Here is a 17,125-nt window from a genome sequence, read left to right on the forward strand (position 1 = left end):
ATGTCAAGTTGGTTAACGTTTTTTCGGTGAGTTTATTAGATAGCAAAAACAAGCAAAATTTTGCACTAAATATATTCCAAATGCTTGCTGCTATCTTGATTAAACTAATTTTAAAAAAGTTTTCAAACAGTTTTCAAACAAAAATTTTCGGAAATGATGCATCTCTGTCGCCACAATTATAAATTTTCCAGAAGTTATAAATTTCAATTGATTCTGTAATTTATTCGTCTAATCAATTAGGATAATTTGAAAGAAAAAGGTTGTATGACAGTAAGGTGTAACGGTTTCACTTACTGCATGGGGATCTATAAAATACTATAAAGCGATGAAATTTATCTGTTTCAACCTGGTGTAAATATAAACTGTATTGTAGGTTAAGAAAATTAGACGAAGAAGAAGAGAACAATTCAGAAGAATTGGAAGATGCACCTTTAAATCCATCAATTCTACAGGAATTGGATGAGGAACAGCAAGCTCATATAAAGGAAGTATGGTTTTTTATCGCTCCCTTTTTCGTTATCGATCTATTATAACTTTAACTTTGAGTAAAATGAATTATTGTGATGTTATGAACTAATAACGTTATTATAACTAATGAACACATGCTCGCAAGTTCAAAATAACTACTCTAGCAATAAAAGATAATAATCTGCATAACTATAGTGTTTTTCGTTTGCCTTGAGCTGACATGAACTTAACAAATCAATTTTGTCAACTCAATACTCAATACAGTTCTCCATTGCTTCAAGTTAATGCTCATTACAGGTTTTCCGGCGAGCAGAACAGTCACAAAAGGAAGCTCGAATTGTGCTGAACACAAGAAAACTTTCGAGATTCAGTGATGCAAGATTTCGAGGAACAGTTGACGAAAATGAAGAATTTTTTACCGTTCGGAATGAAAGCTTTGTACAGATGGATTCACTTCCAGAAAGTACGGTTTTTTTTAACTTTTGTACATGATTTGAGAAAGTCTTTGCATGAATTATAAAAAGTTATAGATTGATAGTCAAACTAATTTTTCAACATTTTCTTGAAGCAATAGAAGTCACCGAAGCACGTGATTCGTTGCTGAATCCTAGTTACAGTTATTCAGAATCCTCGGTGAGTGACTCGAAAGACACGAAAGGTATTTTTTCTGAGATTATTTTCTTTTAATATGATGACTGCTATAACAATAAAAATTTAACAAAGCAGCACCGAAAAATGGTATCGATTAAATTCTAGAAACACATAACTGGAAATTGTTTTCAAGTGAGATATTTTTAGATTCGTTTAGCGAACAACCTGGAAATTTTACACAAAGCATTAAACGACTCAGTAGGCAGTTATACCGCTGGATGAGTTCTCTTGATGACGATGGAGATGATATACTAACGTCTGCACGAAAATGTGAGTTTTATAAATGAATAATACTCGTCTTCAAATGATTTGCTGAAGTTCTGAATGACCAACCATTTTATAATCAGTACAACCAAATGATTCATGGTATAAACTCTGGTATTATTTTACAAATAGGAGAAAACATGTAGTCATTTTGAATGAAATTAATAAATGTGTTCTTTTTATAGTGGTTCGCTTTTCAACTCCTCTCAATATAGAAACGAATACAGGTTTTGCGAAATATGTGTCTAAGATGTCACATGAAATCTGTACACTGGCCATTGCTGATTCTGTCTGTAAATGTGTTCTGGATCAGTACTGTCATTGGTTATGTACCGTTATATTTACTGCTGTATATAACGAATTAAAGCTGAAATATGGGACCGATGCAGCGATAGATAGATACTGCTCCGAACTGACAATCAACATCTTTAAGTGTGTATATATGAATGCCGTAGAATTACTTGGTGGCCAAGAACCGCTACATGCGAACTGGTCGAAAAACGATCGTAACGTGCATATTGCCTTACTGCGTGCTTCATCTACAACCTTTAAAAAATCAATTTCTTGTGAATGTATTCAATCCTTGGCACATCTCATTGATCAAGAGTCAGCGCTGTATCATCATTCAGGTTATTTTCTATATAGCTGAATTTGTTCAAGTACAACATACAAAAAAGAAAAACAAAATTGCTGAGAACATGCTACCTAAATGCAACCAATACATAAAACTTACACATGAAGCTGTAAATTTTGTAATAATTTTGATTAAGCTTAATTTGCAGAACTTGATGATGACTGTGCGCAAGAATTTTGTTATGTGCTTTTGGAAGACGATAAAGAAAAGCTTTCACAAGAGCTAACATCTGTATTACAGAACTTTGCAGAAGAACTCTGGATTCATATTTTAGCCTTAGTTCTGGCTGATGTTATGCTGAAAAAACAAGGATCCGCATTACAGGAACAGTTTTTCGGGATTAAACTAACTTCATCGGCTCAGGAAAACGTTCAGAAAGCAAAAATAAATTCTTTCCCTTCTATAAATGATTACAGCAGCCTTGATGAAAGTAGTTGCAGTGTGTCATCTGATGAATTTGCAAATGAATACACTTTATTGGACAATGAAAAACAGAGTTTACATCTCTACATGAAGCAACAACTTCATGGAAAGATGAGTCCGCCACTGATACTTTATGAGGTGGATCCGAATAGAGATATTTACACGAATCCATTTATTGGCGTCTGCGAAACTAAAAAGCAAAGTAGACCGGTATCTAGAGAGAGTTCTGTTTCTGAATTTTCAGAAACAGGTTGGAATACCGAACAACAGCTCGATTCAGAATGGTCTCATAGCGAAAATTTCTATATGGAAAAATCCACTTCCATTTCAATGGAACAGTTAAGAAATGATGAAAGGACACGAAACAATGAAGTGATGAAATACATAGAACAAATCATCAAAGAGGCCGAATGTGCTGCGTCGGATGAAGAAACACTGCAAACAATTCAGGTGAAAACTTTCGGCCAAGAAAAACATATGTATAATCCAGAATTCGATCTGACGACTAGTTTAGAGGAATGGTCATCTTCTACATTAAATGCGATGATAAATCACGCAACGTCCATCTTTGACAGTGAAATGAAATTGGAACAACTTATGGAAACAGACTTGGTATGTTCAGACTGGAGGTCTTTAAATGAAACATTGAAGTCTAAAAACAGTATACACAGCCAGATGACGAATGAAAATGGAAGAAAGAATATATTAGTTGGAAAGGAGCAAGGTTTATCCCATTCTGAATTTCTCTCAAATTCAACAACCAAAATTGCAGACAATCTTAATGAATTTGAAGAGAATAATGTGAAAAATGCATTGTCCTCTCCTAATCAGATTCACAAAATTCACGGTAAACAAATATCTTTAGAATCTAGCTTTTCATCTACATTCGAGAATAGAGCCTCGAACGTGCCAGAAAAGAAAGTCCAAGATATGGAAGAACCAATTTGGCAATTCAATGACTTTAAAGAACAAAAATTCGAAAGTTGCTGTAAATTTGATAAACTACATAACACTGAGGAAATTATAACGCAGTTTGCTATTGATAAAGACGTCATATGCGAAGATAATTCGGGAGATCTATTCAGTTACACTTTAGATGAACGACATCCGATGTTTAACAAGCAGAAATCAAATTCGGCCTCGATCATGAAATTTGATGAGACCAACTCCACTGCTTCGAGTGTTCTAGACAAGACATATCCTGGATTCGATATAGTAATAAAAAAGGAGAAGACTGAGGAAGAACAATCATTCACAATGGAGGAACAGGAGTGGAATGAACTTGCAAACGAAGAAATTGGTACAAAATTCGAAATTCAAGGAATGCATTTAAAGAAATTCGAAAAGATTGGAACAAATTCTAATGGATTAACAATGGCAAAAATAACAAAACTTCAAGACCAGAAAAAACATGAGCTGCGACAGAAAAACTTGGAGAATTATGGAGATTATGGGCTGTCATACTCAATAAGTAAAACAAAACATGACGAAATAAAATATGATTTAAACATCGAAACAGAAGGATGGGAAACTGAAGGTGAAGCACACCAAAACGATAATCTCATAGGGCAAAAAAGAGACAGTGAGAATAAAGCATCGGAAGCTCCAGATTCATTCATAATGATTAATACTGTTGATATTTATCGAACACTTAGAAGTAGAAAGAATGAAGTAAACAAACTGAAAATTTTTGAAGAATCGACTGCGAAAGAGCAAGAAGAAGTCGTAAATGTTATATGTACGGCTAAGGGTACCATGCAAGCAGACACAAAAATTGAAAATTCTATTAAAAACAAAGATTCAATATTAGAATCTGAATTATTCAGGACGAGCGAAAAAATATCAAAGAAAGATCCTGCAACATCAGAACTTGAAAATGCATCTCTAGTTGACGATGGTTTTGAAAGAGCTCTGGACCAAAACCTAGAAATCAATATTGAGGAAATGCAAGACAATAAAAGCACCAACACAAGAAACAGATCAACATCTAAGGTGAGGGAAGAAAATGAAGCTGATGACTTGCTGTTTGAACTTCATTTAAATAGAAGCCTTGGACAGCAGAATTTTGGTAAAAAAATAGAAGAAACTGAAATTGGGACTAGGTCAACTTATCACTCAACATCTGCATATAATGTTACCTTAACTTTTGAGAATAAGTCGTTAAGCGGTCCTATCAGTGACAGTGCTGGTAACTTTGGAATGGAAATATTCTCTTCAAGAGACTTTAAGGAATCCAAATCGAAAGGAAATGAACTGCGGAACCATCAGATTGCTGATAAAATAGCATCTCCTCAACAATATCCAACTGAAACATATCTTTTAGATTCCCCGCTCCATGAACCAAGTTATGACCAACAAAAAATCGATTGTGTGCACTCACTAATGAGTAATACTATTCATTCTCGTGTCTGTACATATGAACTGGATGCAACGAACAATGCAAAATCGTCAACGTTTAAGCCAGACATGACTGTATCCGCCGCTTGTGTTTGTTCGAATGCTTTAAAAGAGGAAGTAATTGCCGATAACAGCGGACAATCATATATGAAAAACGAAGTGCGAGGCGCAGAACCATATGATCAGCAGCAATTGGGAACTAGAGCCTCTTACAAGAATACAGAAGGAAGTAATAGCAATGAGGATTCAGAATCTCATGTCCGTTTTTTTGAAACCATCGGAGTGGGTATAATCGCTGAGAACACCAACATTAAGGTGAAGCCGAAAACGAGAGACTTCAAAATTAGTTGTAGGGAAGATTCAAAGTCTCATAATCGCAAATCATTATCAGCAGCTTCAACAATTACTAAATTTAACAGAACATCGAACAATAGAGCAAGGGAAGTGATTGCTAATGCTGATCAGGAGAAACATGGACTGGTATTAAGAAAAAAACAAGCACAAACTGTTTATTTCAACCAACAGATCTTTCAAGAATTAATAGCTTTAAAACAAGTGCCTCATGAAAGGAGAGAAAAGAAAGATTCAGATTTCACTTTAAATGAAGTAAAAATCAATCAAATTGGCAAGGTCGAGAAATCATTTTCTGATACCTGCATCAATCTACAACAGGAAACAGCGGAGAAAAGCCTGCATATGGGAGAGACCAAAATGCCGCCAGCAACAGATTTGGAACTAACCGATAGTGTTAGCAAATGGGTCGAAGGAAAACTTTATGCGCAAAGTATTCAAATTCACAACTCAACAGCTGACAAGGAAAATCATGTTCAAAAAACTGCTATAAACAAAGAATCGGAATTTAAATTAACTCAAGATGAACTGGAACATATAGCACATGTTTCGTACATGGCTGAAGAAGAGTTCGGCAAATTTCAAACAAAATTACCTATCGACAAGGATTGGGTTGAAGAAGAAGAAGAAGGCACAAAATCGGGTTACGAAGAATATAGCGTTGAAGAAAGTGAATCAGAGAAATTTTCGAGAACAAGTTCTGCAACGTCAGGTCCCGATTCTCAACAGCAATCTGTAGATATGACAATAAATCCGATCCAAAATATCTTGCCATTTGATGCAACCGATAACATAACATTGGATGATAAAAATGTTCTCACTAAAGATATGGAACATGAAATGAATGCATTCAGCAATAAGGATATAACTAATGATAGAATTTCCTTTGACGACGATGATTCCATTCCAGCACATCTTCTGACTTTGTCACCATCTGCCGACATTACTTCTAAGACTTTTGATAAGATAGAAAAAAATCTGTTATCAGTAAAAAAAATGGAACATATCAACACAAATGTTATTAGCAATGTTGAGCAAGAAATGGATGCTCAAAAAGTTGCCATAAACAAAGAATCGGAATTTAAATTAACTCAAGATGAACTGGAACATATAGCACATGTTTCGTACATGGCTGAAGAAGAGTTCGGCAAATTTCAAACAAAATTACCTATCGACAAGGATTGGGTTGAAGAAGAAGAAGAAGGCACAAAATCGGGTTACGAAGAATATAGCGTTGAAGAAAATGAATCAGAGAAATTTTCGAGAACAAGTTCTGCAACGTCAGGTCCCGATTCTCAACAGCAATCTGTAGATATGACAATAAATCCGATCCAAAATATCTTGCCATTTGATGCAACCGATAACATAACATTGGATGATAAAAATGTTCTCACTAAAGATATGGAACATGAAATGAATGCATTCAGCAATAAGGATATAACTAATGATAGAATTTCCTTTGACGACGATGATTCCATTCCAGCACATCTTCTGACTTTGTCACCATCTGCCGACATTACTTCTAAGACTTTTGATAAGATAGAAAAAAATCTGTTATCAGTAAAAAAAATGGAACATATCAACACAAATGTTATTAGCAATGTTGAGCAAGAAATGGATGCTCAAAAAGTTGCCATAAACAAAGAATCGGAATTTAAATTAACTCAAGATGAACTGGAACATATAGCACATGTTTCGTACATGGCTGAAGAAGAGTTCGGCAAATTTCAAACAAAATTACCTATCGACAAGGATTGGGTTGAAGAAGAAGAAGAAGGCACAAAATCGGGTTACGAAGAATATAGCGTTGAAGAAAATGAATCAGAGAAATTTTCGAGAACAAGTTCTGCAACGTCAGGTCCCGATTCTCAACAGCATTCTGTAGATATGACAATAAATCCGATCCAAAATATCTTGCCATTTGATGCAACCGATAACATAACATTGGATGATAAAAATGTTCTCACTAAAGATATGGAACATGAAATGAATGCATTCAGCAATAAGGATATAACTAATGATAGAATTTCCTTTGACGACGATGATTCCATTCCAGCACATCTTCTGACTTTGTCACCATCTGCCGACATTACTTCTAAGACTTTTGATAAGATAGAAAAAAATCTGTTATCAGTAAAAAAAATGGAACATATCAACACAAATGTTATTAGCAATGTTGAGCAAGAAATGGATGCTCAAAAAGTTGCCATAAACAAAGAATCGGAATTTAAATTAACTCAAGATGAACTGGAACATATAGCACATGTTTCGTACATGGCTGAAGAAGAGTTCGGCAAATTTCAAACAAAATTACCTATCGACAAGGATTGGGTTGAAGAAGAAGAAGAAGGCACAAAATCGGGTTACGAAGAATATAGCGTTGAAGAAAGTGAATCAGAGAAATTTTCGAGAACAAGTTCTGCAACGTCAGGTCCCGATTCTCAACAGCATTCTGTAGATATGACAATAAATCCGATCCAAAATATCTTGCCATTTGATGCAACCGATAACATAACATTGGATGATAAAAATGTTCTCACTAAAGATATGGAACATGAAATGAATGCATTCAGCAATAAGGATATAACTAATGATAGAATTTCCTTTGACGACGATGATTCCATTCCAGCACATCTTCTGACTTTGTCACCATCTGCCGACATTACTTCTAAGACTTTTGATAAGATAGAAAAAAATCTGTTATCAGTAAAAAAAATGGAACATATCAACACAAATGTTATTAGCAATGTTGAGCAAGAAATGGATGCTCAAAAAGTTGCCATAAACAAAGAATCGGAATTTAAATTAACTCAAGATGAACTGGAACATATAGCACATGTTTCGTACATGGCTGAAGAAGAGTTCGGCAAATTTCAAACAAAATTACCTATCGACAAGGATTGGGTTGAAGAAGAAGAAGAAGGCACAAAATCGGGTTACGAAGAATATAGCGTTGAAGAAAATGAATCAGAGAAATTTTCGAGAACAAGTTCTGCAACGTCAGGTCCCGATTCTCAACAGCAATCTGTAGATATGACAATAAATCCGATCCAAAATATCTTGCCATTTGATGCAACCGATAACATAACATTGGATGATAAAAATGTTCTCACTAAAGATATGGAACATGAAATGAATGCATTCAGCAATAAGGATATAACTAATGATAGAATTTCCTTTGACGACGATGATTCCATTCCAGCACATCTTCTGACTTTGTCACCATCTGCCGACATTACTTCTAAGACTTTTGATAAGATAGAAAAAAATCTGTTATCAGTAAAAAAAATGGAACATATCAACACAAATGTTATTAGCAATGTTGAGCAAGAAATGGATGCTCAAAAAGTTGCCATAAACAAAGAATCGGAATTTAAATTAACTCAAGATGAACTGGAACATATAGCACATGTTTCGTACATGGCTGAAGAAGAGTTCGGCAAATTTCAAACAAAATTACCTATCGACAAGGATTGGGTTGAAGAAGAAGAAGAAGGCACAAAATCGGGTTACGAAGAATATAGCGTTGAAGAAAGTGAATCAGAGAAATTTTCGAGAACAAGTTCTGCAACGTCAGGTCCCGATTCTCAACAGCATTCTGTAGATATGACAATAAATCCGATCCAAAATATCTTGCCATTTGATGCAACCGATAACATAACATTGGATGATAAAAATGTTCTCACTAAAGATATGGAACATGAAATGAATGCATTCAGCAATAAGGATATAACTAATGATAGAATTTCCTTTGACGACGATGATTCCATTCCAGCACATCTTCTGACTTTGTCACCATCTGCCGACATTACTTCTAAGACTTTTGATAAGATAGAAAAAAATCTGTTATCAGTAAAAAAAATGGAACATATCAACACAAATGTTATTAGCAATGTTGAGCAAGAAATGGATGCTCAAAAAGTTGCCATAAACAAAGAATCGGAATTTAAATTAACTCAAGATGAACTGGAACATATAGCACATGTTTCGTACATGGCTGAAGAAGAGTTCGGCAAATTTCAAACAAAATTACCTATCGACAAGGATTGGGTTGAAGAAGAAGAAGAAGGCACAAAATCGGGTTACGAAGAATATAGCGTTGAAGAAAATGAATCAGAGAAATTTTCGAGAACAAGTTCTGCAACGTCAGGTCCCGATTCTCAACAGCAATCTGTAGATATGACAATAAATCCGATCCAAAATATCTTGCCATTTGATGCAACCGATAACATAACATTGGATGATAAAAATGTTCTCACTAAAGATATGGAACATGAAATGAATGCATTCAGCAATAAGGATATAACTAATGATAGAATTTCCTTTGACGACGATGATTCCATTCCAGCACATCTTCTGACTTTGTCACCATCTGCCGACATTACTTCTAAGACTTTTGATAAGATAGAAAAAAATCTGTTATCAGTAAAAAAAATGGAACATATCAACACAAATGTTATTAGCAATGTTGAGCAAGAAATGGATGCTCAAAAAGTTGCCATAAACAAAGAATCGGAATTTAAATTAACTCAAGATGAACTGGAACATATAGCACATGTTTCGTACATGGCTGAAGAAGAGTTCGGCAAATTTCAAACAAAATTACCTATCGACAAGGATTGGGTTGAAGAAGAAGAAGAAGGCACAAAATCGGGTTACGAAGAATATAGCGTTGAAGAAAATGAATCAGAGAAATTTTCGAGAACAAGTTCTGCAACGTCAGGTCCCGATTCTCAACAGCAATCTGTAGATATGACAATAAATCCGATCCAAAATATCTTGCCATTTGATGCAACCGATAACATAACATTGGATGATAAAAATGTTCTCACTAAAGATATGGAACATGAAATGAATGCATTCAGCAATAAGGATATAACTAATGATAGAATTTCCTTTGACGACGATGATTCCATTCCAGCACATCTTCTGACTTTGTCACCATCTGCCGACATTACTTCTAAGACTTTTGATAAGATAGAAAAAAATCTGTTATCAGTAAAAAAAATGGAACATATCAACACAAATGTTATTAGCAATGTTGAGCAAGAAATGGATGCTCAAAAAGTTGCCATAAACAAAGAATCGGAATTTAAATTAACTCAAGATGAACTGGAACATATAGCACATGTTTCGTACATGGCTGAAGAAGAGTTCGGCAAATTTCAAACAAAATTACCTATCGACAAGGATTGGGTTGAAGAAGAAGAAGAAGGCACAAAATCGGGTTACGAAGAATATAGCGTTGAAGAAAGTGAATCAGAGAAATTTTCGAGAACAAGTTCTGCAACGTCAGGTCCCGATTCTCAACAGCATTCTGTAGATATGACAATAAATCCGATCCAAAATATCTTGCCATTTGATGCAACCGATAACATAACATTGGATGATAAAAATGTTCTCACTAAAGATATGGAACATGAAATGAATGCATTCAGCAATAAGGATATAACTAATGATAGAATTTCCTTTGACGACGATGATTCCATTCCAGCACATCTTCTGACTTTGTCACCATCTGCCGACATTACTTCTAAGACTTTTGATAAGATAGAAAAAAATCTGTTATCAGTAAAAAAAATGGAACATATCAACACAAATGTTATTAGCAATGTTGAGCAAGAAATGGATGCTCAAAAAGTTGCCATAAACAAAGAATCGGAATTTAAATTAACTCAAGATGAACTGGAACATATAGCACATGTTTCGTACATGGCTGAAGAAGAGTTCGGCAAATTTCAAACAAAATTACCTATCGACAAGGATTGGGTTGAAGAAGAAGAAGAAGGCACAAAATCGGGTTACGAAGAATATAGCGTTGAAGAAAGTGAATCAGAGAAATTTTCGAGAACAAGTTCTGCAACGTCAGGTCCCGATTCTCAACAGCAATCTGTAGATATGACAATAAATCCGATCCAAAATATCTTGCCATTTGATGCAACCGATAACATAACATTGGATGATAAAAATGTTCTCACTAAAGATATGGAACATGAAATGAATGCATTCAGCAATAAGGATATAACTAATGATAGAATTTCCTTTGACGACGATGATTCCATTCCAGCACATCTTCTGACTTTGTCACCATCTGCCGACATTACTTCTAAGACTTTTGATAAGATAGAAAAAAATCTGTTATCAGTAAAAAAAATGGAACATATCAACACAAATGTTATTAGCAATGTTGAGCAAGAAATGGATGCTCAAAAAGTTGCCATAAACAAAGAATCGGAATTTAAATTAACTCAAGATGAACTGGAACATATAGCACATGTTTCGTACATGGCTGAAGAAGAGTTCGGCAAATTTCAAACAAAATTACCTATCGACAAGGATTGGGTTGAAGAAGAAGAAGAAGGCACAAAATCGGGTTACGAAGAATATAGCGTTGAAGAAAATGAATCAGAGAAATTTTCGAGAACAAGTTCTGCAACGTCAGGTCCCGATTCTCAACAGCAATCTGTAGATATGACAATAAATCCGATCCAAAATATCTTGCCATTTGATGCAACCGATAACATAACATTGGATGATAAAAATGTTCTCACTAAAGATATGGAACATGAAATGAATGCATTCAGCAATAAGGATATAACTAATGATAGAATTTCCTTTGACGACGATGATTCCATTCCAGCACATCTTCTGACTTTGTCACCATCTGCCGACATTACTTCTAAGACTTTTGATAAGATAGAAAAAAATCTGTTATCAGTAAAAAAAATGGAACATATCAACACAAATGTTATTAGCAATGTTGAGCAAGAAATGGATGCTCAAAAAGTTGCCATAAACAAAGAATCGGAATTTAAATTAACTCAAGATGAACTGGAACATATAGCACATGTTTCGTACATGGCTGAAGAAGAGTTCGGCAAATTTCAAACAAAATTACCTATCGACAAGGATTGGGTTGAAGAAGAAGAAGAAGGCACAAAATCGGGTTACGAAGAATATAGCGTTGAAGAAAATGAATCAGAGAAATTTTCGAGAACAAGTTCTGCAACGTCAGGTCCCGATTCTCAACAGCAATCTGTAGATATGACAATAAATCCGATCCAAAATATCTTGCCATTTGATGCAACCGATAACATAACATTGGATGATAAAAATGTTCTCACTAAAGATATGGAACATGAAATGAATGCATTCAGCAATAAGGATATAACTAATGATAGAATTTCCTTTGACGACGATGATTCCATTCCAGCACATCTTCTGACTTTGTCACCATCTGCCGACATTACTTCTAAGACTTTTGATAAGATAGAAAAAAATCTGTTATCAGTAAAAAAAATGGAACATATCAACACAAATGTTATTAGCAATGTTGAGCAAGAAATGGATGCTCAAAAAGTTGCCATAAACAAAGAATCGGAATTTAAATTAACTCAAGATGAACTGGAACATATAGCACATGTTTCGTACATGGCTGAAGAAGAGTTCGGCAAATTTCAAACAAAATTACCTATCGACAAGGATTGGGTTGAAGAAGAAGAAGAAGGCACAAAATCGGGTTACGAAGAATATAGCGTTGAAGAAAGTGAATCAGAGAAATTTTCGAGAACAAGTTCTGCAACGTCAGGTCCCGATTCTCAACAGCATTCTGTAGATATGACAATAAATCCGATCCAAAATATCTTGCCATTTGATGCAACCGATAACATAACATTGGATGATAAAAATGTTCTCACTAAAGATATGGAACATGAAATGAATGCATTCAGCAATAAGGATATAACTAATGATAGAATTTCCTTTGACGACGATGATTCCATTCCAGCACATCTTCTGACTTTGTCACCATCTGCCGACATTACTTCTAAGACTTTTGATAAGATAGAAAAAAATCTGTTATCAGTAAAAAAAATGGAACATATCAACACAAATGTTATTAGCAATGTTGAGCAAGAAATGGATGCTCAAAAAGTTGCCATAAACAAAGAATCGGAATTTAAATTAACTCAAGATGAACTGGAACATATAGCACATGTTTCGTACATGGCTGAAGAAGAGTTCGGCAAATTTCAAACAAAATTACCTATCGACAAGGATTGGGTTGAAGAAGAAGAAGAAGGCACAAAATCGGGTTACGAAGAATATAGCGTTGAAGAAAATGAATCAGAGAAATTTTCGAGAACAAGTTCTGCAACGTCAGGTCCCGATTCTCAACAGCATTCTGTAGATATGACAATAAATCCGATCCAAAATATCTTGCCATTTGATGCAACCGATAACATAACATTGGATGATAAAAATGTTCTCACTAAAGATATGGAACATGAAATGAATGCATTCAGCAATAAGGATATAACTAATGATAGAATTTCCTTTGACGACGATGATTCCATTCCAGCACATCTTCTGACTTTGTCACCATCTGCCGACATTACTTCTAAGACTTTTGATAAGATAGAAAAAAATCTGTTATCAGTAAAAAAAATGGAACATATCAACACAAATGTTATTAGCAATGTTGAGCAAGAAATGGATGCTCAAAAAGTTGCCATAAACAAAGAATCGGAATTTAAATTAACTCAAGATGAACTGGAACATATAGCACATGTTTCGTACATGGCTGAAGAAGAGTTCGGCAAATTTCAAACAAAATTACCTATCGACAAGGATTGGGTTGAAGAAGAAGAAGAAGGCACAAAATCGGGTTACGAAGAATATAGCGTTGAAGAAAATGAATCAGAGAAATTTTCGAGAACAAGTTCTGCAACGTCAGGTCCCGATTCTCAACAGCATTCTGTAGATATGACAATAAATCCGATCCAAAATATCTTGCCATTTGATGCAACCGATAACATAACATTGGATGATAAAAATGTTCTCACTAAAGATATGGAACATGAAATGAATGCATTCAGCAATAAGGATATAACTAATGATAGAATTTCCTTTGACGACGATGATTCCATTCCAGCACATCTTCTGACTTTGTCACCATCTGCCGACATTACTTCTGAATGCTGGATCGTAGAGGATGATGAGAACTCGATGTTACTGTTTGGACATAGAAACAAAGTTGTTAAATCTATCAGAATGCTTAACATAGAAGACCATAAGATGAAAATTTTCAATCAAATTCAAAAAAATATTCAAACTGATCAAACAATTTATGATAACGGATGCTCGATGAGCAATCCACTTGCTGATTCTTATAGTCCCATAATTCAAGTTTTATGCCGAGAAACTGAAATGACGTATACTGAACTCGAACAATCCCATTCTGTCTATAATAGTTATGTAAAAATTCCTAAGTCTACTGAAGGAACTGCAACAGTAAAATCGGTAAAAGAACTAGAAAAACAAAAAAGTTCTAGAATTGGGTATACAGCGGATCAGGAAAACATTGAATTTCATACTGTTGAAAGTGGCAGTGGGGATTCTGACCATTCGCGCAGAACAGAAGCTGGAGCTGATGCGACTATTCTGCTCGAAACTGGGGTGTCTAGTAAAGTTATAAGTGGCGTAATGATTACTGATGCTGCGGTAAATGATCAGCTGGCTTTATCAGGTATAATAGATAAATCATTTGCTCATTTTAACATTCCACAAGTTGTGGGAATTGGTCCAGCGACAAGTATAGATTATTTCAACGAAAAACAGCACAGACAAAATGAATCCCGCCATATTAACACGATGATGAAACAGGAAATCCCTAAACAGCAAAGTAAATTGGGTGCTGCTATCCAGGAATGTGGATCTGAATTAACCATGAAAGATTTTAAGAACTCAAAAATTGTTCTCTCAGATAAGTCGTGTGATTTGGAAAAAAAATTCGCATTTCAAAAACCATGGGAACAACGGACGGAACAAGAAAAGCATCAGGAACAATCGATTATCGGCAAATCCATGATGGAACTCTTGAAGGATAACTCCTTTGTTGGAATTCGAAGAAATGAACAATTGTTCAAAGATAATATAAGTAATTTTCCAAAATCGAATTGCAAATGCTCTGAAATAGTCGAAGGTGAACAGGGCGTTATATTTGGCAAAAACAAATCATATTCACGAATTCAACCTAACGGAGAAATCGAATTTAGTTTAGAGCATTCGAATCATTACCTTACCGATGGATTCAACGTCACTTCAACAGTAACTTATACTGATCGACTCTATAAAAAAATGACACGCAATCTTCGATTTTCGGAAAAGATGCCACACTATGGAAGGGCTAACTTTTGGAAAACGTTTAATAACGACGAAGAATATTCCGTGAAAACGTATATTGAAGGTATGAAACCATCATTTACTCGAGCTTCAAGTGTTTTTGTGGTCTACACCGATCAAAATTTACTCGCTTCACAATTTGGAACATCAAGAAAAGCAGAAAACAGCGATGGAGTTGAAGAAACTCTGGATGATGGAGATAAATCAAAATCAAATGCGACAAGAAAGGCTGGAAATTTAAAAGAGATAGGAATTAAAATTAACCCAATAGAACATAGACATTTAACTTCTGATTTAATTACATCAGTATCTGCTTTAGAAGAAAAATGGAAAAGGTCCGAGGTTTTTTATCTTTCCGGATCTGTGTTGTCAGACTCCACGTTTACAAAAACGGAGAATGCCAAAGGTAAAGAATCGTTAGAACGTGACTCAACGTGGCTATTGAAAAATGAGAAACCTCGAGGGACTTACCGAATGAATGTATTCGAACGCTGTGAGCGAGAAAGCATTGTTGGTGATGGATCCATGCTACATCATGCGGACTGCCTAATGCGCCTCAATTTTTTCGCAGAACGGATAACAGAACAAGTCGCCGAACTTGCAGCTGTGGAGTTGGGAAATCATTTCAGAGCAGTACTTAATCCAAGAGCTAGGTATTTCTCGGAAATGCGCGCTAATATCGACAGTCAGGCAGAGTCAGCACCTGTTACTCCTTCCGAAAGTGATGAAGAAATCGAAAGAAAGATCACATTGGGGTTAGAAATTATACTGGAAAGATTTAACACTTGTTATTTCACAGAAATTACGAAAGAACTATAGTAAGCTCTGAATCATTTCTAACATTGTTTAGATTTTATCAAATCTGGACTTATACGTTTGTAATATTTCATCAATTTACTTATATTTTTTTTCATTAAAACCTTTCACTCATAATAAACTTTTTTTTCTTCCAACTTATGAACTTTAGAATTGGTCATATGATTACTTGTTTCAGTTTAACTGAAAAAAGAGAACCGCACTTAGTGACTGTGCCTGAATCTGAATCTTCTCCTCGAAGTTCATCTTGGTTTTCCTTATTTGGTGGAGGTACGTTTAATAGAGAGGATAGGCCACGCTCTCCGATTTCATTTCTTTGGCGAACAAGTCAACGACAAAGCGATGCATCGAGTCGAAAAAGTTCTCCTGATGGTAGAAACGAATTCATGGATTTGCTTCGAAGAACTTCAGGAGCTTCAAGCAATGGTTCTGATATGAGTACAAAATTACCTGATAGTGCGCTAGCTGGTCTTTCAAATGAAGAGCGCAATCACATTGAAAAAGTTTGTTTTACCATTAATGTTTCTAGAGAGTGTATTTCGCGAAAATCGATCAATCTTAATTTGTTGTCTTGTCTGAGAATTTCAAGATACTGTTGTCTTTCATTCCAATTAGTTGAGAACGTACTTATAATAATATGTCCTGCTTATTTAGCGCAGTATAATTTTTGATTAAGATAGAATATAGCATGCAAACCAGTAGTGTTCTCCGTCTAGCTTGTCCACTTTATGTTTAATTTACTGGCATATATTAGCAAACAGGAAGTCAGCTTTTTGTACATGTATCTGAATTTGAATTTCAGGTACTGAGTGCAGCTAATCGACGCTCTCGAAGTAGCCAATCAACACCGACGGCCTCGAGAAAGTCTGTGTTTTGTTTTTTACGTTAGGAAAGTAGAAAACCTTATGTTCTAATTTTTTTCTTTATATTATCAAAGGA

General features: G+C 35.0%; 1 protein-coding gene across 1 annotated transcript in view; it reads left to right on the forward strand.

Moving 5' to 3' along the window:
- Positions 1–17,125, forward strand: part of Bma-cla-1 (Uncharacterized protein) — a gene marked incomplete at both ends in the record, with an annotated part of 41,182 nt that continues 24,057 nt past the window's right edge. Inside the window, 9 exons of the mRNA XM_043073457.1 lie at positions 1–26; positions 374–488; positions 766–931; positions 1,037–1,126; positions 1,267–1,389; positions 1,569–2,012; positions 2,166–16,125; positions 16,365–16,689; positions 16,989–17,050. Of these exons, the coding sequence (XP_042929391.1) occupies positions 1–26; positions 374–488; positions 766–931; positions 1,037–1,126; positions 1,267–1,389; positions 1,569–2,012; positions 2,166–16,125; positions 16,365–16,689; positions 16,989–17,050 (15,311 nt within the window). The remainder of the gene's footprint in view (positions 27–373; positions 489–765; positions 932–1,036; positions 1,127–1,266; positions 1,390–1,568; positions 2,013–2,165; positions 16,126–16,364; positions 16,690–16,988; positions 17,051–17,125) is intronic.

The sequence above is a fragment of the Brugia malayi genome (assembly GCF_000002995.4).
Source record: "Brugia malayi strain FR3 genome assembly, contig: Bm_v4_ChrX_scaffold_001, whole genome shotgun sequence".
Taxonomy (NCBI): Eukaryota; Metazoa; Nematoda; class Chromadorea; order Rhabditida; family Onchocercidae; genus Brugia; species Brugia malayi.